Source organism: Neolamprologus multifasciatus, chromosome 6 (genome assembly GCF_963576455.1).
Source record: "Neolamprologus multifasciatus chromosome 6, fNeoMul1.2, whole genome shotgun sequence".
Lineage (NCBI taxonomy): Eukaryota > Metazoa > Chordata > Actinopteri > Cichliformes > Cichlidae > Neolamprologus > Neolamprologus multifasciatus.
In genome coordinates this window covers 12,149,003-12,170,749 of record NC_140444.1, presented here as the reverse complement: position 1 = coordinate 12,170,749, position 21,747 = coordinate 12,149,003, and the positions used below count along the sequence as shown (strand labels likewise).

The following is a 21,747-nucleotide window of genomic DNA, read 5'->3' as shown; positions in this document are numbered from 1 at the left end:
AACTTCAGGCCAGAAATATATTTCTGTTTTAGATCACGACTAACAACAGAAGTGGAGTCATGAAGTGGAGGACAAAGCTCCTGGTGCTCTACTTTCAAAGGGGAAAGCACTCTGACGCAAGATACCACGCGAGTGCTGGTGAACGCCGTGGACCGAGATGCTCTGGAGGTCTGCAGTATTACAAGAGGGATCTAAGACTTGATCTCAAGAGGTCACAACCTTTTAAATGCGCTGCCAGAGCAAGGTGATGTTACACTGGAATGGCAGCCATGCATGGGTGACATGTGGGAGCTCCCCTGGCACAAAGTAATTCAGGATCATTGCTATTAAAAAAGAAAATATAACACAAGTGTAAGGGCTGTGTAATGTGTGCCAGACACCGACCTTGTTGCTACAGTTGCTGACCACATGTCTACTGTGCCCTGTGTCTGAATCTACAGCGGCCGTGGATTAGGTTTCCTTCTCAAGTTAGATTAATTTGGTGTTGAAATTAAAGGATTAGACACAGACAAGTGTTGTGACGGAACACAATCGGGTGTGAGAATATACACTGACTTTTCTTTTTGTAAATACATCTCTCTTCTTTCATGAATGTAGCTTTTCAAAGATGTTTTAAGATAAAATCTATCAGTTTACATTGCCAGTATACAGTGCGTATCACATTTATTAGACCAAGATCTAATGTAAGGTTTATGACACAGCTGTAGCTTCAAGGTATCCATCAGGTACAAAATCATATTTTTAATACTACTAAAGCACATTCATTTTTATTAAGTGGCCAAATTAGTCATTTACTTGGATTTATGATCAGAAAGTTTTTAATGGTTGAACATTAGACTTGATTAATTTGTGTGCAGGTTCAAATTTAGGTATAAAACATGAAATTATTATTTGCATTAATTATTATCCATGTATATTTTTCAATGTTTTTAAACATTTTTGCTTTGTTTTAATCACAGGTGGACTAATAAATATATTGAGCATGGTAAAACAAAACATAATTGCTCTAAAATATTTTTGTTGAGATAATTTGATTAGTTTGGCTGTACACACACTTGTGTTCTGATGAAAATGTGAAGAAATTAAATATAAAAGTAACATATATCATAAATATATGTTACTTTACCACCAATGGACTTTCTTTGCTGTAAAAAAAAAAAAAAAAAAAAAAAAGTCAATTAAAGAGCACCACCTAGTGGTGGCAGTCTCATGAAGCGGAGATGACGTGTTTATTTATTTTTTTTTTTTTACACCTTTTATTATTTTTCTATGTTTTCTTATTACATAAAAAGGAACACAAACATTAAAAAAGAAAGATTTGAAACAAGGTACAACATATGAGGAGTTCAATCCCAAACAAAGACTCCATGAAGGAAATTTAAGATTAATAACATCTTGGCTTTCTAGAAAACAGCGACTGACCGAGTACTGAACCCAAGTGGACACGGTCAGGTTTCACAAACATTCTTGTTAGGAGGATGTGTTGGTTCCCAAATGGGTATCTGTTGTTTTGGAATTAAACTTCATATATTGAAATGACCTCAAAGAACAGAATTGACAGAATACACGCATAAAAAGGGAACCACAAGCTTTGAACATTTTAAGCCAAGTGGCTTTTGTGACAGAAGTAATATTTCATGAGTACAAAGAGTATACATTACAGAAACCAGAGTAAGAATGAACACATCCAGATGAGCCTAAGGCCCCCAAAGATTCATCCAAGTCATATCAAAACACTCAACTGTACACAAGAGGAAAGATCCTGAAGGGTTGCATCTCTGGTGCTTTTATCATTGGATGACAGATTACCAAAATTCGGCTAAAATAAATCATCGCAGTAACACAAACATGAAGTGCTCCCTTCAGAACCTTTTTTTCAGTGTAAAATAACTACACCTCTCTTAACTGTCATCTATAATGAGGCTGATTCACATCAAGTCCGTCAACTTAAAGATTATCAACATAGCCACATTTTGTCCTCCAGATTTTTCGTATCAGCCTTTGAAGATTTAACTCTAAATATGAGTAATGGTCAGTTGGGGTTTCTGGGCATGAATTAAATTACATCTTAATCACAAGGACGTCACAAGAAGCTGAGACTTCCTGTGTTGTTTATGTTTAACACGACTATAAAAAGGTTTTTGGACTGAGTGGGATATGTCTGCGTTTGGGCCCTGTCTTGGAGGCCTTTGAGGTTTGCAGTGCGCTGTAGAGATGGAGGAAGAGGGGTTGGAGGTGGGGGCCGAGAGGATGATAAAGAGCAGGAGACTCTTAACCATGGGTGGTGTCATCCTCCACAAAGTCTTTGGCCTGCTCCGCTGTGATCACGTCGATGTGACTCACCTAAAAAACACAGAGATGGTTAATGACTAATCAATGCTGCACAGACTGAGCAGTAATCGTTTTTCTTAAGAGACAGACACAAAAGAAATTACTATCACTTTTCTGACGGAGAACAAAGACACAAATGAACTTTGAATGCTATTGATTTAAGACAAATGGAGTTGGAACAGAATGCAAAATTATGTTTACACCACTGTCACCACCACTGCATTTTCTCCCTTGAATCCTAAAGCTAAAGTGAAAAAAACAGTTGTTTTTTTCCCCACTGCCTTTAGTAGGCTGGGCTGTGTGAGAACAAATGAGCAGCCTCTCTTAAGACTTATTTTTCTTGCTATTGTTGTAAAAAAATAATAATAATAATAATAAAATCACCACCTACTAAATGCATTTGAATTCTCAGAAACATCATCACGCTGTTAACGATCACCAACGATTGTGAGAAAACTTGCTCAGGTACGTTTAAAACTTGTTAATCCCGGAGCATAGTCTGACTCTCAGTAGATATACAGAGACTCGAAGGAAGAGGCCTTACTTTGTTTCTGAATTTGACCCCATAGAACTTGTCCGCAGACTCGAGCAGCTCAGGTCTGAAGGTGGTGGTGATGAACTGGGCGTGGCCAGCCAGCTCAACAATCATATCTGCAATAAGAAGGAAGGTTTGCTTTGAATAAAGTTTCCAATATTTCAGCAACTGTCATTTTAACTTTCTTTTGGTCAGTAATATTTTCTCCAAACCATGCATCACACCAGGTCTCACTACAGTTTCATAAGCCTTCCCTTTCACCCCTGATGCTCATCTCCTACTTCTACTAGCTTTCATTTGTCTTCTCTCCAGGACATACCTCCACCTCTCCAGGCTATCGTCCACCTTCTACCTACTCTTACTACAGAGGAAACTGCGATCAATGATGAGAGGTATTTTTACTAATCAACCCTACTGAGCCATAGATTTATTTCATTTAACCTGTGTAGACACATAACTCATTGTTACCTGAGACAGCCTTTCTGTGCTGTGCGTCCAGGGCCTGGTCGATCTCATCAAACAGGTAGAAAGGAGCAGGGTCACACTTCTGGATGGCAAATATCAGAGCCAAAGCCACCAGAGACTTCTGACCTCCAGACAGCTGCTGCATCTCTCTCATCTCGCCCTGCTTCCCGGTGAAGGACACCTACGCAGGACATGTGCATCAAATTAGACCATCAAACTTTATTTGAAACAAAAACAGAGAAATCAATTTCTTTACTGTAAGAACTTTATTATAAGAGTCTCTGATTCATGAAGTTAAACAAATCCTCTGCAATGTTACAACAGCTCTGATAATGATAAAGATAAATTTAGCCCTAAGAGGACTGCGCATTACTCATTGCATGACCAATCTCACCTTGGTTCTTTCTCTGTGTGGGAGGACCAGAAATCATAACAGTCCAGAAATACACATTCACATGTTTCCAAACAAAGACTCAAGGAAACTTAATACACTGAGGGTACTCAAGAAGCACAATTCTACCTCAGAAATGATAAAACTTTATATAATGAGAAAAATTAAAGAGTTGAAACATTTTGCTCACTTATAGCATCTTCTTATTATTTGATTATCTTCCATTCATTTTTTTAAAAAAAGCTGATTTATAAATGGTAATCAGTAAAGCCCGGCAACTAACAGCAGATACAAGAACTGAACTGAAAAAGACTCCTACCCTGATGCCGACTCCAGTGAACTGGTCCACGGAGGGAACGCTACTCTGTGAACCGGAGCCCCTCTCGCTGTCAGCACCGCCCTCTCCTTCATCCTGAGACTGGCTTCCTTCAGCATCACCTTTCTTCATCACCAGCGTAGCTTTGCCACCCGGCACCAGTTTCTGGAAAACCTCACTGAAGTTCTTCGACACCTGAGAGGAGCAGAAGGTAAGAAGAGATAGAAAGTGAATTTTAGTCACATTTTCAGGAATTTTTCACATTCTGAGAAAATGCTTTAAATTAGTGTTGAACTTCTTCTTCTAGGTTTCACCTCAGTCAAAGTGAGGTCACCACACTGGACCACTCAACCATGTTTGTAGCTTCTGAAGCATTTTTAATGTAGCTTTTGTGTAACTGGGTGTACTAAAAGTCTACCCAAGAAATATTTGCTCCAGTTTTGGGTGGGTGAAATTATAGTGTGTTATTAGTGTCTTACCAGGAATTTACAATCCTGCGATTTACGTATGAAGTGTGCTAGCTTTGGCTGGTAAGTTAGCACTGCTTGTCCAAATATGATCACTTCTGCTTCCCTCCAAAAATGTGGGTGATTTACATACAGGTCTAAGGTAAAAACCATGGACTTGTATCACTGAAGATTTTAAATCAGAGTCTGAGCTGCAATGTACCTGTTTGAAGGTGAGCTGGATAGCCTCATATTTGCGCAGCTCCAAGACGTTCATGAGCTCCATGATGGATTTGTAGCCACGGTCCAGCTCATCCTGACGCTTGATTAGCTTTTCCTTCTGCTCGGAGAAGTTGACAAACTGGTCTAGAGCCTTTTTGTTGACATGGCTGTACTTCTTCAGCTCAGTGTTGCACTGCTCCAGTTTTCTGAACAACTGTTGGAGGAGAGGAAAAAAAGTGGAATACAATACATCATTAGTTCCAGGCAAGATCAGATCTGCTTTAAATCAGTATCATTTTAAATTACTCCTCAAAACATGCTCGCTTTCGAAGTTATAATTTAGATTGCTTGTGCATTCATCCATCCATCTTTCAGAAAACAATACTTTTTGTGAAATAACAGTATATTAAGTGATGCACACAGAAAGCCACTAATGTAAAAAAAAAAAAATTAAAATAAAAATGCATACCGGTACCTGCTTGTTTTAATTTTTATGTTTTTAAAACCTGAACTCACTAATTTGGCAATTTTACTTTGATGTTACAACTACACTTTCAGGAAATGTTGCTCAGTACTTTTATATTTTCAGATTATTTTTCCACTCAAGGACAGGTTTCGTAATGCTAGAAAATGAGTTTCACATGTTTAACTAAACATACATTCATTATGCATTTCATGGACATGTTTTGCACCTTTAATTCATATCTGAAAGAGGACACGGCCTGATCAATTAAGATCTAGTTTAGTCTAGCCTGAAAGTGTCTCACTGTCTCTCCAAACTCTCAAACTCTAAATTCATCTCTTTGAATCACTAATGACCAAGGAAGCATGAGCAAGTGCCATTATTACATGGCTCTCTCATCCACTTCTGCAATCAATGGCACCATCATGCCCCCAAGCAGTGTCCTGTGGAGAAAGATTAACTATGGCGTATGGAGTGTTTATGAGCAAGCGAGCCTATTTTCGGCATTGTTGAGGAGGGGGGCTTACACAAGCACACACGCATAGACACACACATAGTGTGCGCACTCAGACACTTATGAAAGAAGCAGCCAAGTCCACTCAACACACAGTCTTTAACCCCAGTGTCTAGTGAGTCACTGGTGAGTGGGTGGGATGTGATGGCCTTGGGCTTTATTCCTGAAGAGACCTGGCTCTGGCTGCATGTGTATGTGCAGATATTTCTAAATGGATTTGGGGGACAAAATGCACATAAAGACTGACCTCAACACAGCTATTTCATAATTTTTAATGTTGCTGCTGTAATGGCTAACATGTGAAATAAAACTGTTCCTGTAAGATCGTGCTGCTTTGCAGGATATTGTCTTTCAGGTCATCAGTTTACTCTCACTGATGCCAGCAGCTTTTCAGGAGCAAGGCTCTCTACTCAGCTGAACCCCAGAACAAAGGTTACAAGCTAATGAACATTGGTGGGAATACATTTTGGACCTAAAATAATCAGGCAGACAGTAATGTGATTCCAAGCTAGCATTGTTCTGTGTCTGTTAAATGTGTGCTAAAGTAATGATTTGAATGTATTTTGTACAATCACCAATTCAACTTTATAAATTAATGAATAATATGTCAGTGTGTCCAATGACTCGAGTGATCCACAGTGGGTGTGTGGATGTTTTGTGATTTACTCTTTCTGATCCTATGCATGTAATTTGCCAAGGGACTGCTGATTCATATTAGCTTTAAGCTAACTAAAGCTAACTAAGCTAACAGTTAATATTGTACATATTTCCTTCTTAAGTGAAACCAATTAAATTAAAATTAATAATTATTGGATTTTGCTTTTATTTTCAGATATCTTTACCAGTCTATCTATTCATATATAGTCACTCTAAATATCACATGGAAGATGCCATCAACTGCTTCCTGCATCCAGCACACTCCCTCTTTGAAATAACTGCAAACACTGTGAGAATTATGCTCTTTGCTGTCTTTGTGTGGATGTAAGGGGCGGGGTGGATGGTGTTTTGGGACGGGATCAATAGGACGTTACTTTGGGTATACCCCGGCTGGTAGGAGCCCCTCTCCGAGGATTGACAGGGTTTCGACTGTAATTGGTTATCTGGTTTTGTAATGGGCATGGGAGTTTGGGGGTGTCCTACTGACTCTCTGGATTTGTGGTGGCGTAATTTAGTTTATCGGAGGAGTATCTGGACAGATTTTGGGTCGTCCCAGTTCGGGTCGCGACAGATATGTTTACATATGTGTATAATTTGTTCTTTCTTTACCCCACAGATTATGTGCGTTTCATTCTGTTTAGTTTGTTTCTTTTGCGTTCTTTTCTCTTATTTTTGTTTGTATGTACTATAAATTTGGAAAAAGTATTTTAAAAAAATAAAATACAACAGGCACATGCTCCCCTCATAACTTGGATTAGAAACTTCCTCCAGGATTAACCACAGTATGTCCAACAGAAAAGCTGCTGAATGAACAGACTGAGCAGCACAGTAACACCACAGGGGATTATTTTATCGCCCCTTTTCTTCACCTTATGTAATATTCAGACCTCGGGTACAGATCACTGCATCACTGATGTACAGAAGTACAGCAGAGTGGTGGACAGTTTTATAGATGGTGTGAGCTAATCGACAGCTTGCCATCACTAATACTAAGCCATTGATTTTAGCCTTTAGGAAACAGGTTCCTCCTTTTCTCCTGGCAGCACCAAGGAGTTAGATTATGAGGTGGCCGAGGGCAACAGATACACATAGACAGTGAATTGTGACTGGTCCAGGAACGCTGAAGTTGTCTTTAAGAAGGTCCAACAAGCTGATCAGGAAAGCTGGGCCAGTTCTAGGAGTAGAACTTAAGACTCTGTATGTGTCTGAGAGCAGGATGCTGAAGAAAGTCTTTCCATGATGCTGAAGAAAGTCTTCAGCATCATGGAAAATCCATTTTACCCTGTGCATGCTTCCCTGACTGGTCACCACAGTAAATACAGTAAAAGCCTCATTGCCCTGAGGTGCAGGTCTGAGTGCTACAGAAGATATTTGTCTCACTGTGACTCTATAACTCCTCTCCATTGTGTATGGGAGGTGGGACTCTTACAAACACTTTAACACACGCACAACAGTGCTCTTTTACATCACTCCATCTGTTCTTTCCAGGATAGATGGATTATTATAAACTCTGATTTTTCTCTCTCTATTATCACTTACCTCATCTGCTCATAGCATAGACATCATTATCACTGTGTCAGTTTCTGCCTATTTGCACTTCAACTCACATGCGGGATGCTGTACATATGTGTATTTCTATTCATACTAAAACTGCTTTACTTTTTGTGTATCTTGTTTTTCAATAAACTGTGCCTTATTCTATGTTTAAAATGCATTTTATTCTGTTTTTGACACTTTCCCACTGAAACTTGTTAGTTTAAAGTGACTGAGCATGACTCCCAGCTCCCAGTGAAAACAAAAGCCCCCAGTGCTTTTGTTTTCATTTTTGTTTCCATTGAAGGCAGAACAATTTCCCCTCTGAAAATAATAAATGTCATATTTTAATAAATATTTAATTTAATTTAATTTAATTTAATAATGTCATATTTTAATAAACTCCCACTGAAAAATAACACTGTACACTACATGTCTGAAAAGTGCTAGGGCTGGCTGATAAAAAAAGAAAAGAAAAGAAATTTTAAAGCCAGCGGCGAGCATATAACATCATTAGGCACTGTGTGTGAGCGTGTGTGTGTGTGTGGGTGGCAAGGTGTACCTGTTTGAGTGTGAGGGTCTGGTATTTCTCAAACGCCTCCTGAGGCAGCGAGCCGAGCTCTCTGATTTTCTTCATGCACTCCTCTTTCTTCTTGAGCAGCATGCCCTGTCTGTTGGTCATTTTCTCCAGCTCCTTTGTGTCATGGTTGATGGCGTCATTCTGCTCCTTCTCTATGTTCTTCCATCGCTCCATGCTCTTTATGTGCTCCTTGATCTCCGCCTCAGTCTTGTCAATCAGAGAATCCAGATCTGGGAAAGACATTTGAGGAGGTGATATGGGTTCGATTTTTATCTATACATAGTATACTGCCGAATTCCTGACTTAAAAAAATAATGACTTTCTTTAATAGTTACTGCAATTTGCTTCGTCTGGGAAAAACAAACAAACAAAAAAAACAAAGATGGTAAGGGGAAGTTTTTTACCAACTTATTTTGGGTGGACTGTTTGAGCCTTTTATTGAATTAGATTTGAGTGGTTACTTTCTTTGATAATGTAACATATTTTAAATGCTGCTGACATGTGCGGCACAACATGCATGCACTTTCAGATGAGTTTGCCAACAGTGGCCAATGCTAGCCAGTGTACTGGCAGTGTAAAACCCATCCACATCCACACACCTTTGCTGAATGTGGTTACACACTGAAAGCCTCGACTTTTCTTTCCTTGATCAAAGGAGAACGCACCAAGTTTGTAGCACTGCCACCTCCTTTGATTTCCAACTTATTTAAAACTTGTCACAGACCAGAGAGAGAAAGGTGCTGCAAAGATCACGGCTGGAAAGATCTTTGAGATGTTGTAACTCACTAAAATACGAATAATTACTTAAACTGACTATTTTAAGTGCCATCTAGTGAAGGCCTGCAACTTTTAATTATTTTGTCGACCACTCTCGTATATCCTTAGTTTCAAGATGGCTCGTAAGACTTTGTGTCATCTTTGTTCAGCAGAAGCGATTACATCATTTGTCTTTAGAGCCTTTTCTCAACAACCTACAAAAAGGGAGACAATGTCTCTTTCTTTCATTTAAAGAAAGAAGAAATTAAGATTTTTCTTCTTTCTTTTTTGGAACAAAGGTAAAACTGACAATAGTCAAGAGTGGATGACTGAATATAGCGCCTACATAAGAAAAGGATGATGCTGTGAATGCCTTTAATTAGTTAGTGCCAATGATGAAATATGAATCCATGCAAATTAAGGGTATTCAGAAACAAGTGCTTTTTGACAACTGCATTTTATCACCTCTGAGTCACTGCACCACATTTATAGAACATTTATACAAATGTGCGACCAGGCAGTCTGTGCAAGAACATATTATCCAAATTGTGATTTGAAGGCATCACAGCCATTCTCACCATCTGCTGGCAGTACCAACTCAATGAAGGCATCCTACAGTTTCTCAATTTACACTCAAATGACAACAATAAATTGAGCCAGACAGGTAATAAATTAACTAAGCATAAGAGATAGAAGACTGGAACGATTTGATTTTTTTCCTTTGCTTTCTTTTTACCCAGAAATGTGCAGTAATGAGCACTACATAGATACAGATTACACAGAGATACAGATATTTACCTATAGCCCATCTATAGATGAAAAAATAAGACTTAAAAGTCAACGTCAAAAGTTAAGGTATAATTTAAAGTCCAGCTGCAGCCTCTCCTCTCGAACACTAGAGCAGACAGTGAACCTAGTTGTTAAAGTATTATTTACAGCTGTCAGCTATGCTTTAAGGGCAAAGCCTTTGTGACAGCAGAAGATCCAGATACTTGATCCACCCTTTCTATTAGCTCAATGATGTTTAAGAAAAAAAGAACTGAATATTGTGTCCTACATAATTACTGTAAAAAAGGTTTTAACTGAGTCACATTATTTCATGTGTATTTTTGAAGCAAGTGTCCATGGCTTTTTGGGTTTATTTCATTTTCAAAAACCCTTCCCTCCCGGAAAATAACATTTTCATTATTTTTCCTGGTCTTTAATGACAAAAATCTTGAGGTTACTCTATTCCGTAACCCCCGTTCTCTGATAACATGAGTGAGGTGTCTCACTATGGGGAACGCTCTCTCAGCGTTGTCCTCAGAAGCCTCTATATCATTACTCCAGCCAGTATTGGCTGGCAGTCGTGACGCTTGCGTCAGGGAGGGGCCACCCTCCTCCCTATAAAAGGGTGTGACGCAGCGTCACCCGTCATTCAAGATAAGCTCACCTCTTCCTCGCTTCGTGCAAGGAGGGTGATCTGGTGAGACACCTCACTCATGTTATCAGAGAACGGGGGTTACGGAATAGAGTAACCTCAAGTTCTCTTTCAAACATTCGTTTCGGTGTCTCACTATGGGGATATGCAGACTCCCGTATTGCCAGATAAGCCCATCTGAACGACTGACTGCCAATTTAGGAGGTCTCGTGGGGACCCACACTTAACACAGTGTGGGCTAGAGACGGTGCAGTGACATCCAACCTGTAAAACCTTGCAAAGGTCAAAGGTGAAGCCCAGCTCGCAGCTGCACATATCTCTTCTATAGAGACACCCCTAAAAAGGGCCCAAGAGGTTGCCATCCCTCTGGTAGAATGAGCACGAAGTCCCTCCGGGGGGGGCAGACCCGTGCTGGAATAAGCCAATTGGATCGCCTCAACAATCCAGTGGGAAATGCGTTGTTTGCTAACGGGCTTGCCAAGATGTGGTTTAGCCCAGGAAACAAACAGCTGATCCGACCTCCTGAAAGCCTTCGTTCTCTCTATATAGGTACATAGAGCCCTAACTGGACAGAGAGCATGTAGGCGCTCCTGTTCAGGGGAGGAGAAAGGAGGAGGGCAAAAAGCTTCCAGCTCCAATGGGGTGCATTGGAGATAAGGATTTTTGGGCACAAAGGCCAGATTTGGCCTGAGTGTGACTCTAGAGTTATCCCGCGTGAATCGGGTGCACTCTTTGTGTATTGACAGCGCATGAATATCACTGACACGCTTCGCAGATGCGAGAGCCAGGAGCAATGCAGTCTTCAAAGACAGGATTTTTATTTCCACCTGGTTTAGTGGTTCAAATGGTGGCTGTGAAACTGCCCCCAGCACCAGGGATAAATCCCACGTGGGAACGAGAGGTTTAGACACCGGGTGGAGCCGTCGTGCCCCTTTCATGAAACGGCAGACTAGCGGGTGATGGCTCACCGGGCCATCCACGAAGCCCACATGGCAGGCTGAAATGGCTGCTAGATATACTTTAATTGTGGAAAAGGCCTTTCCTTTATCTAACAGTTCTTGGAGAAAGGAGAGAATTGTTGTCACAGAGCATTGAAAGGAGAGAGTGTGAGACTTTCCACACCATTCCTCAAATACCCTCCACTTGTTCTCATACAATGATCTTGTGGAGGGGGCTCTAGCACTCTGAATAGTGGCTATAACACCCTGGGGGAGTCCTGCCGTACTCAGATTCAACCTCTCACGGGCCAAGCCCACAGGGCAAGGCGCTCGGGGTGAGGGTGAAAAATCTCCCCCCTGGCTTGGGAGACTAGGTCTCGTCGGAGAGGGAGAGGCCAAGGTTCGCTCCACAAGAGGGGCACAATCTCCGCTAACCAGTGGGACCTCATCCACCTTGGGGCGATCAATATCATTGTTAGCCCTCTCTCTCTCACTCTGGTTAGAGTGGGAGAAATTAAGGCCAGCGGAGGGAACGCATAAAGCAGAGCATGTGGCCAGTTGTGAGCTAATGCGTCTACCCCTAGCGGAGCCTCCTGGTCCCTCAGGGAGAAATACAGTGGACACTGAGCGTTCTCCCTCGAGGCAAACAGATCGACCTGTGGCTGGCCAAAGCGGGTCCAGATTTGGGTCACCACATGTGGGTGCAGGGTCCAGTCCCCGTACTGCGGGTTTCCCCTGGACATTAAGTCTGCTCCCAAGTTCAGAGCTCCTGGAATGTGAGTAGCTCTCAGTGACAACAGATTGATGCTGCTCCACATGATCAGTCTGCGAGCCAGCATGTGCAAGGGACGGGAACGTAACCCGCCCTGTCTGTTGATGTATGCCACAACAGTGGTGTTGTCTGTTCTGATCAGAACATGGTGGTTTCTCAACAGGGGAAGGAAGTGTCTCAGTGCTAGAAATGCTGCTAGCAATTCTAGCCAATTTATGTGAGCACCCCTCTGTTGTGAGCCCCAGCTGCCGCTCACTGCTCTGCCCTCGTGAGTAGCACCCCAGCCCGTGAGACTCGCGTCCGTGGTCACCACCTTTCTGGCTGTGACAGCCCCCAGTGACACCCCCTGAGTGAGAAATGTGGGATTTCTCCAACAGTGGAGTGCTGCAGCGCAGTCTGCTGTCACTCTGATATAGCGGTAGGTATGGCGCTTTCGATTCAGTCTCAGTGATGCAACCCATCGCTGAAATTCCCTCATATGCAGTCTGCCTAGTGGAATGACTGCCAGTGAAGACGCCATTAATCCCAGCATCTGCAGGCATTTTCTGAATGGGAGATATCTTCCCAACTGAAAAATGCCGGCATGTGATAGCATTTTTTTTACTCTGTCCACAGAGAGACACGCTCTGTACGAGGCGGAGTTTAGAGCTATTCCTATGAAAGAGATGGCCTGAGCTGGCTGCAGGACACTCTTTTGGTAGTTTATGGTGAAACCCAGAGCCATCAGATGATCCACTGTCAACCTGGTGTGCTCTCTTCCCATTATTTCGGACTCTGATAGCAGCAGCCAATCGTCTATGTATGTTGCTATGCGGATGCCCCGCCTCTTCAGTGGGGCTATGGCTGCCTCTGTGCATTTCACAAATACCCGAGGGCTCAGTGAGAGACCAAACGGCAGGACCTGGTACTCGTACATTTTGCCCTGAAACGCAAAGCGCAGGAATTTTCTGTGAGGTGGGTAAATAGGGATGTGAAAGTATGCGTCCTTCAGGTCTATTGATGTAAACCAATCGCCTGGGCGCACTACATGCAGCAGAGTGGTGGTCGTCAACATCCTGAATTTGTATGACCTCAGATGCTGATTCAGAGCCCGTAGGTCCAGTATCGGACGCAGTCCCCCTCCCTTCTTGGGCACGAGAAAATACTTTGAGTAGAAGCCGCATTGGCTCTGCTCCTGGGGTATTTCTCGTACTGCTCCCTTTGATAGCAAGGTAGTTATTTCTTCTTGCAGGATCCTGGCTGATTCGCCTTTTGCAAGAGAGAAAATCACTTTGTGAAATCTGGGAGGGGTGGTTGCGAATTGCAAACGATAGCCTCGCTCTAATGTCCTCACAACCCATTCTGGCGCAGCGAGAGCTCGCCATCTCTCTATTCTTGCTGACAGCGGCCCCAAAGACAGGCACTCCACAGTAGACGGAGCTCTGGCTCCCTCTTGTGGCGGAAACTGGTCCTTCGGGCCAGACCCGACTGCGCATGCGCGGGTGGCCCGCGCTTGACCAGCGCTTATGGGGCCGGACACCACTGAGGGAATCAACCCCGGTGGTGTCTGGGTGCGTGGGGGCATTATGTTTTTCAACATGCTTTCCCGTGCCCTTGGCGACATGCCTGGATGCAACGGGTGAGTTTTTAATAAACAGTGTGTTTTGTGAGACAGACATGCTTGATTCAGCTGAACAGTGTCTCGCCGTCTCTTTGTTGAAATGCGCTCTGTGGGATCCAACTCGAGTCCCAGGCGCTGAAAGGTGGAGGCAGAACACACTTCTCCGAACGGGCTCCGGAACTGAGCCCTGGAGTGAACTTGGAGCCCGGGCTGGTCCGGCTCCGATCTCCCCGTGGGGGATGTTAGGCAGTCCGCTTCTTCTTGCGGTCCGACTGCTTGGCTGGTGGTGGGGCACCCTGAGCGGCAGCAGGCGGGAAGTGTTTCCTGGGCCAGTGGGTCTTAGGGTTCTGCGATCCTAGGGGACCCTGGGCCGCGACCTGCGGGGCTGGGCGGCGAGGGATTTTAAACGTCGGCACGCCGGCTGGACGGCTGGTGACCTGAGCGAACGTGCGGCGACTGGGTGGAGGCGCAGCCTGGGTCTTCCTAGGGAGACACAGCTGCAGGGCCTCTCCCTCTTTCTTTTTCTCCTCGCACCGTCTTTGCATGGTGGCAACGGCGGTCCCGAAAAGCCCAGCGGGGTCGATGCTTTCGTCCAGAATGTCACGTTTTTCTCTGTCCGAAAGCCCCGACAAGTTCAGCCATCTTGCCCTCTCCTGTAGGACGATGATGCTGAGGGCTCTGCCCGCCGCTTGTACTGCTGCTCTAGTGAGGTGGAGACACTGGTCCGTAACTACGCCCAGCTCTTCCCACAGCTCGCTAGCGTCCGGGTTCGCAGCAGCCTGGTCCTGGAGCTCCGCCGAGTAGGCTAGCAGGAGCGATGAGGCGTTCAATGCCCTCGCGGTGGTGGCAACCGATTTATACGCCTTGTCAGCCAGGGAGGACTGCAGGCGTTCGGCCTTGGAGGGCAGGGACGGACCAGATGACATGGAAAGTTTCTGGTTTGGGTGGAGATGAGAAGCCACCAGATTCTCCACTGTGGGAATTTGGTAGATGCCCTTCTCTTTCATTCCAGCGCAGTCAAACGCCGCCGCTCCCTGCACGGGGTTGGGTGACGAAAATGGCTTTGCCCAGCAGCGTGTGACCTCGTCCACGCATTCGGGGAAAAGCGGCAGTACCTGCTTAGTAGTGCGCTTTGCTACGGGGAGCCTTTTACCCTCGTATCGTGAGGTGGAGGTCTCCGTTGTCACCGCGGGCCATGGGATTGCCAGCTTTTCAGCTGCCCGTTTTGCAACGTCAAATAGCTCCATGCCGCGGGACTGTGTGCCGGGGTTATCACAATCGGCCCCTTGTGTCGCAGAATTTCGACCAGAGGGGGCAAAGAAAACGTCGTCATCCTCGTCCGAGACGAGATGTTCCGACGCTCCCTCAGAGGATTCGCTGAGTAGCTCGTCATTAGCCTCGAGAGAATCAAACATAGCTTCGCAGCTGACCTCGGCATCATGCACCAGCGGGAGGACGATATCCATCTCGTCGCCCCAGCTGGTGCCTGGTGTGGCGGACTCAGTGTGCTCCATCGGTGGGCCGACTGGAGACAGCATTGGGTCCTCCTTCGACAAGCTAGCCTGGCGGGCTAGCCTTCGGCGAAGGCTTTTGTGGGTGAAGCGAGCGCAGTGTTCGCATATACCCGGTGTGGAAACCGCTGCTTGGGCGTGTTGCAGCCCGAGGCACATCACACACGCGTCATGTGTATCTGAACCTGAGATTTTGCAACCGCAGGAGCAAATTCTGGGCAGCGGTTTGCGGTCTGCCATATTAAGGAAGCTTGGTGTAGCTAGCTTGGAATGGCTGGACGGCTAATGCTGAACTTCTTTTTCTTTTCTTCTCTCGGTCGGGTAGCTATGGTGAGCTAGTATGACCTAGCTAGTGTGGTGGCTAGCGCTTGCGCTACTTGGCTTGGTGGCCGTGTGTAGCAAAGACAGATAGCTTGGTCAGCTAACTGTTGAGCTAGATGCGTGGTGGCAGCTAACACACTCTCCGACCTGGCTCTGTGGTGAAGAGCAGGTGACACGAAACGCGAGCCGTGCTAGCGCCCGGTGACCAAGGTGTTAGCTTGCTCGTGTGGACAGTTAAGCTAGCACTCACGTTCACAGTCAGGAGAGATGAGGATTCTAAGAAGCGAGAAGAGGAAATTGAAATTGAATGACGGGTGACGCTGCGTCACACCCTTTTATAGGGAGGAGGGTGGCCCCTCCCTGACGCAAGCGTCACGACTGCCAGCCAATACTGGCTGGAGTAATGATATAGAGGCTTCTGAGGACAACGCTGAGAGAGCGTTCCCCATAGTGAGACACCGAAACGAATGTTTGAAAGAGAACAGTAATTTACTTTAAAAATAATTTTCTTTGTGATCATAATAAAATCAAAACTTATGCTGCAGTCCAGACTACAGTGAATTTAAACACTCCAAAACACATGCTTTCAGGCATTTTCTTCATAAATTCAACTTTAACTTCTGGACAACTGTAAGACAGACTTACATTTAATGAAAGCAAACAATTACAATAGAGGAGCAACCATTAAAAATACATCAACAGGATCCCCTGTAAGTGATTATGTCTAAAGTGAAACCTAATCTAACTTAAACCACTTTTAAGTAGGTATAAACTGTACTGTTAGTAAAATAATACGAGAGCTTCTATATATGTGTCATAAATGTAGCCACAACCACAGCAGTGACTATTTTACCCCAACATATGAACAGTAGTACTGACAAACATATCAATAAATTAAAAACCACATACCTTCTGATCGAGCTAAAGTCTCTTTAACACGTTTGTTTATGCCGTCCAGCTCAGAGGTTGTGGCCGTGAGCACCGTGCCTCCCTCCGTCTCACGCAGCTCGTTTAGCTCCTGTGAAATACAAAGTGAGGGAACATCAAAATAGTAGAATAAATAAAAAGGGAGGGTCATTCAAACACCCCTCTACCTAGAAAATGAAAACATTATTTATAATTAATTCAGCTATATCCAAGAATTAATTTGTAACATACCACAATTTAACAGCAGAAAACAAAGAATCAGAACTTAAAATAATATGACTTTGTTAATATGAAAAGGGAAATAATTCAACAAACATACACATATAGATCATGTGACAAACATATTCTACAAGCAAAGTGCTTAAAGGGATGATGTACCTGCTCCACTTGGTCAAGACGTTTCCTCAAGTTCTCATTGAGATATGTTTCCACTCTGGTCATGATGCCCTCAAGCTTGATTCTCTCATTCAACAACTGTCTGTTATCCTGCAAGTGAATAAAGACATCGAAGCACAAAAGTTACTTATGTGATATTTTCACTATGTGTTGAAATACCAGTGATTTGATATTTGAATGGGTTTTTCTTGCTTTGTTTATCACATAAAAGAAATCTCTTGCATGAAATGGTGCTGTCAGAGTGACGGATGTGTGAGGAGTGATAGTCATTTATCTAAAAGCCAATGTTGCAGTTTCTGCCTTTATAAACATCCTGACAATCCTAAGATGAGAGCAACTTTAACTGTTCAGTCTACACAGAATAAAATCTGCTATAAATAAATAAATAAATATTGTGTATACACTTATCTGCCTCAGCAACAGTTATCAGTGAATGTTATGTAAAGGAACAAGTCTTTGCCCACTTATGTCGAAGCAAATATCATATTAACCAAAACCCATGAAAACTAAACCAGGAGTTCTGTTGCAGGTAATATAATCTGACAACAGCAAACATAACAGAACCATATATGAAAGGCTTCATGTTGCGGGGGCGGAGTTGTTGCACAACGATGGCAGGAATGGCTGAAAGTTCAATGAGGGAAAAGCCGAGAGTAGCTGGCCGTGAAAGAGAAAGACAGGGCAATGCTGTATCACAGGAACATCCCACACACAGCTGCTGCCTGCTTCTCTCACCTCAGTCAGAGCATTTGAATACACTAGGAGGAGGCAGAAAGCGAAAGGACACTGAGAAACAAATGTAGGTAACCGGCATGCTCTCTGAACTCCATGTAAGCACGCACAGATACTGCCACAATTTCAGATTCAACACATTTCTAAAAGACAGTAATTATTTCACTGGAACATTTTTCTTAAATGTCTCATAGTTAATACATAAGTTTTTTGTTTTTTTCACATCAGTGTGATTTCCCCCCCTGAAAAACCTGAATAAATTGCACAATAAAGTTTTAAGCAATCAACTGCTGTAAACTGATATAGCACAATTACACAAATGAAAATTCATATCTGTGTGTCAGTTATTTTACAGTGCAGAAACACTGTCACAAATGCTGCAACAGACACAGTCTGTGTCCACTGACCTGCTGCAACTGACGAATCTCATCGTTGAGGTCGTCGACACGCCTCTGATCTTCCAGGCTGAGCTGAGACAGCAAATCTGTACCGAGCTCCGCCTTCAGCGACTCTCTGGTGGACTCCATGGCATGGAGGCTGGCCTCCAAACTCTGAAGGCTGCGTTGCTGGACAGAGAGAGGGAGAAAGAACGAAGGAACATTAGACAGCAGTGGGCAACATTAAGACACAATAATGGGGACAGGCTGAACCTGAGGCACAGACCAAGTTAAACATCAATAACAAAACCTGGTCATAGTGATCTTGAACACAGGGTTTTTAATACAGGTTACAATACACTGCAACAATGAGGTAATATTACCTTGGGCATGAAAGTCTTCTCTGACTGCTGCCTCTTCTCCTTCAGCATCTTCATTTCTGACAGAATACTGTCTCTGGATGCCTTAAACTTCCTCTGCTGTGTCTCGATCTGCTGCATCTGATTCATCAGTTGGTCAATCTCATTGTTGATACGTGGAGGTGGCAGTTAAGGAAGTATATGCCAATTTTTACTACAGACGAGCATTTTCAGTTTTTCTTAATAGCCACTCTCGAGCTAATCACAGTTACGTCATATTGCAGTGCCTATTATAAGGTCCCTGATACAATGCATTGTTAAATCGTTACTACCGTTTCACCAAGCAAGTTAAGTGCTGGGACTGCAAGAAACCTGGATATGCAGCCTGGATATTTTTGTTAGTCAACCAAACTTGAAACGGTTAAATAAAAAGGATAATAAATGATTCAGCTTTAATTAAGCACTTTGGCACAGAATCCCTAAACAACAGAGACAGTTTTGTTGAAGCTGAAGCAGCAAACTGGAAGGGCACTCAGAGAGTTGATCTTCTGCCAAGGCCAAAGTCACATTCAGCTATTTTAAGTGACTTGGATCTAAAATTAAAGCATGTAAAGGGTTCTTCTTTTGCACATACACCACCTCTTCCCAAAGTTTCAAGAAATTCAGCCTGGTTAAATTTTCTGTAATCATACTGACAGACACACAAAAGACACTGATCAGATAATGAGTAAAGTCATGGGGCATGTTGTAGGCTATTTAGTGCTCCAATAATGTGATTGTGCTTTTAGGGTAGGAGGTGTCTCTAAAATCAAAGCAGAGGATTAAGAAGGGCTGCACATGCTCATCATTAAGTTAATTTAACAGACAGGCTTATTGATCTTCAAAGGACTGCAAAACTCTTGTGGGCCTCTGAGGTTTACCAGGACTCAATGAACACCAAGACCAATCAATGTAGTGATATAAAAAGGACTGAAGGAAAGTGGATTTTCCTGCCTGCTGACCAGAGAAGACTGAGAAAACAGATGTTCAAAGATAATCTGACAAATGTGAACAGATAATATCAGGCTGCAAACAGTTTTTTTCCATAGAAAAACACGATAAATTAGCACAACCACATAAAATCAGGTACATTTAAAATTTCTGTTTCACATAAAAACTGTATGAAGTTTCACTGCAATGTAATGGAACAGTGAAGACGGCAACTAAAAGAAGGAAGGATGGAATGGCTGGGAGCTCATGCTTATTGACAGGGCAGAGGTGGAGAGTGAAAAACAAGGTGTCTTAAATAATTAATTCATTCTCTGACTCACTCCTCTGGGGAGTGAAGTGAAGCACCATGTCATCGGCACAGATGCCCATTTCGCCTACTGACTCGCACATATACGTAATCACCAGGTGCGCACACACCAAGCAGCATAAGCTTTACTAGCTGTGAGTGAGTGAGAAGCTACACACCATCACACAGGTGTGCAAACAGACATTTAATCATACTGGGCCGGAAGTGACCATATTCATAAATACATCACACATGCAAACACAAATCCTCTGTGATCCACTTGTTTGGCCTTCATGAGCTGTCCAGCAGTGAGTCATGGCTCTGGCCGATATGACCCAACACACACTAATCCTTCTTGACCCGATTAAACCCTGCCACTGCGTCCCAGCCAAGCTCCAACTGGCCTTAAGGTAGCTACACAACCCAGACTGATTTAATACACAATTAAAACAAAGGTTCAGCCATGTGACATCACTGCATAATTGAATGAGGGTGGTGTAACTTTCTATAACATCGTTTTTATACAGAAAAACAGCTCCAAGCACACAGCAGAACGTGGCAACGAATTTAAATTTAAATTTCAGTCCTAAGAGGGTGCAAAGTTTTCTGTTGTCAACACAAAGCAATGTTTACTTTAAAAGTCAATATAAAAACGATTTTAGAAAGGCTAGTTTTAACTGTACATCATGATTTAAATCTTTCAGGCAAACACAATCTCTATCCTGAAAAGGAAAGAAAATCTACTTGGATCTAACAGATACCGATTATTAACGGTCTGTCTCCAGTGTTTATGAATTTCATAACATTTCAAAGTGGGAGATGTCTGTTTAGTCATTTTCAAATTCAGTCTTGAATCACATACTCCCCTTTTCCTCGGTACTCCAGTCAAACCCAGGCCATTTTTCTATTGTCAGTAAGTCTAAGCAGGGGGCCAAAACTCTGCCTCACTAATGACGCGATTCTTCAGTGAAGCTTTCAAGTTTGCTCATACTCTCAACAGACAGCGCTCTAACATCAACATGATAAACAAACTCGCCACACGTTTTAATAGAAAGGATATGTTCAATGTTCCTGCGCAGGTTTTCATTGAGTTTGGCCTCCAGCTCACCCAGCTCCTCCTCAGCCTTCCTCATGTCTTTCTGAAGCTCCAGGCGAGACTTTCTGGTATCATAGTATCCTCCTGTCAGAGCTCCACGGTGGCTGACTTGGTCACCTAGGAAGTAACAAAACAATGATATGAATGTTCTCAATTGGAGTATTTTGCACTGAGAATTGTTGAAGCTGTACTGCATTTCACAGCAAAGCTTACCCTCCAGAGTAATACAGTCCATGGTGAAAGCTCTTGCCAACTGGGTGGAAACCTCCATGCTACGACAAATGAGGGTCTTCCCAAACACGTGCTTGAAGGCTTTGTCAAAGTTGGAACTGTAGCGGAGCTTGCTGATCATCGGGATGGCATCCTGATGGAGGAAAATGAAACAAACAAACAAAAAATCATTGGTAATAATGAAACTAATTTGTCAGTAGAAATCTTGATGAGAAAAATGGAATGAAGAGGACTGAACAAAGGGAAATGAAAAAAAATAAAATAAAAATATAGTTGAATGCAGTTTTTATGTTAACTGCCACTGTCAATTACTGTATACCACTATTTGCTAGTACATTCAAAATTTAATACATGCAAAGCGCCCATTCATGTCAGGTACTTACGTTGGTTTCTGGGTAGGCGGTGTCTCTGACGTCCAGCTTGCTCAGAGGTAGGAATGTGACTTCTCCAGGCAAGTTCATTTTGTTGAACTCCATGAGTATTTTAGTGCTCACTTCATCAGTCTCCACAATGTGGTAAAACAGCCTTAAAAAAAACAAAGAAACAAACAAAGACAAAAAAAAAAAAAAACCCACCAAAAGT

General features: G+C 43.1%; 1 protein-coding gene across 1 annotated transcript in view; it reads right to left on the bottom strand.

Moving 5' to 3' along the window:
• Positions 1–1,236: 1,236 nt before the first annotated feature.
• Positions 1,237–21,747, bottom strand: part of smc3 (structural maintenance of chromosomes 3) — a 31,069-nt gene continuing 10,558 nt past the window's right edge. Inside the window, exons 17-29 of the mRNA XM_085161533.1 lie at positions 21,549–21,690; positions 21,148–21,298; positions 20,901–21,051; positions 18,587–18,740; positions 18,234–18,392; positions 17,077–17,184; positions 16,681–16,789; positions 8,436–8,683; positions 4,708–4,920; positions 4,042–4,233; positions 3,335–3,512; positions 2,876–2,982; positions 1,237–2,343 (exon numbers count right to left, since the gene is read on the bottom strand). Coding sequence (XP_085017659.1) covers positions 2,272–2,343; positions 2,876–2,982; positions 3,335–3,512; positions 4,042–4,233; positions 4,708–4,920; positions 8,436–8,683; positions 16,681–16,789; positions 17,077–17,184; positions 18,234–18,392; positions 18,587–18,740; positions 20,901–21,051; positions 21,148–21,298; positions 21,549–21,690 — 1,984 coding nt within the window. The 3' untranslated portion in view covers positions 1,237–2,271. The remainder of the gene's footprint in view (positions 2,344–2,875; positions 2,983–3,334; positions 3,513–4,041; positions 4,234–4,707; positions 4,921–8,435; positions 8,684–16,680; positions 16,790–17,076; positions 17,185–18,233; positions 18,393–18,586; positions 18,741–20,900; positions 21,052–21,147; positions 21,299–21,548; positions 21,691–21,747) is intronic.